Source organism: Dipodomys ordii, unplaced genomic scaffold, assembly GCF_000151885.1.
Source record: "Dipodomys ordii isolate 6190 unplaced genomic scaffold, Dord_2.0 Scaffold22, whole genome shotgun sequence".
Classification (NCBI taxonomy): Eukaryota; Metazoa; Chordata; class Mammalia; order Rodentia; family Heteromyidae; genus Dipodomys; species Dipodomys ordii.
The window spans coordinates 19,507-19,840 of record NW_012267238.1 but is presented as its reverse complement, the minus strand read 5'-3'; the positions used below and the strand labels follow the sequence as shown (position 1 = coordinate 19,840).

Below are 334 nucleotides of genomic sequence, written 5' to 3'. Positions count from 1 at the left end.
AGACCCGTCACCCCACCCAGTGCCCGCTGACCCCAGACCCGTCACCCCACCCAGTGCCCGCTGATCCCAGACCCCTGCCACCCCATCCAGTGCCACCGGTCCCATACCCTGAGCCATCTCCCGCTTCAGCAGCCCCAGGGAAATGCCCACGGGGATATTGGGGCTGGTGGGTAGTGTCACCGTCTCGCCATTAGCTGGCATGTAGCAGCTGACGCCTAGAGAGAGAGCAGTATGACAAGGAAGTCACCGCAGAGGCCCCACCCCTCCCTCCGGCACTCAAGAGGCCCCGCCCCCTCCGGCACTCACGGAACTCCGCAGAGGCCCCGCCCCCTCC

The 334-nt window shown here is 67.1% G+C and overlaps 1 protein-coding gene across 2 annotated transcripts in view; it reads right to left on the bottom strand.

Annotated features, from left to right (window-relative positions):
• The window catches only part of Cpsf3l (cleavage and polyadenylation specific factor 3-like), a 13,121-nt gene that overhangs the window by 1,486 nt on the left and 11,301 nt on the right, over positions 1 to 334 (bottom strand). For both annotated transcript variants that reach the window (XM_013014195.1, XM_013014196.1), the window contains exons 12-13: positions 307 to 314; positions 108 to 215 (exon numbers count right to left, since the gene is read on the bottom strand). In XM_013014195.1, the coding sequence (XP_012869649.1) occupies positions 108 to 215; positions 307 to 314 (116 nt within the window). The remainder of the gene's footprint in view (positions 1 to 107; positions 216 to 306; positions 315 to 334) is intronic.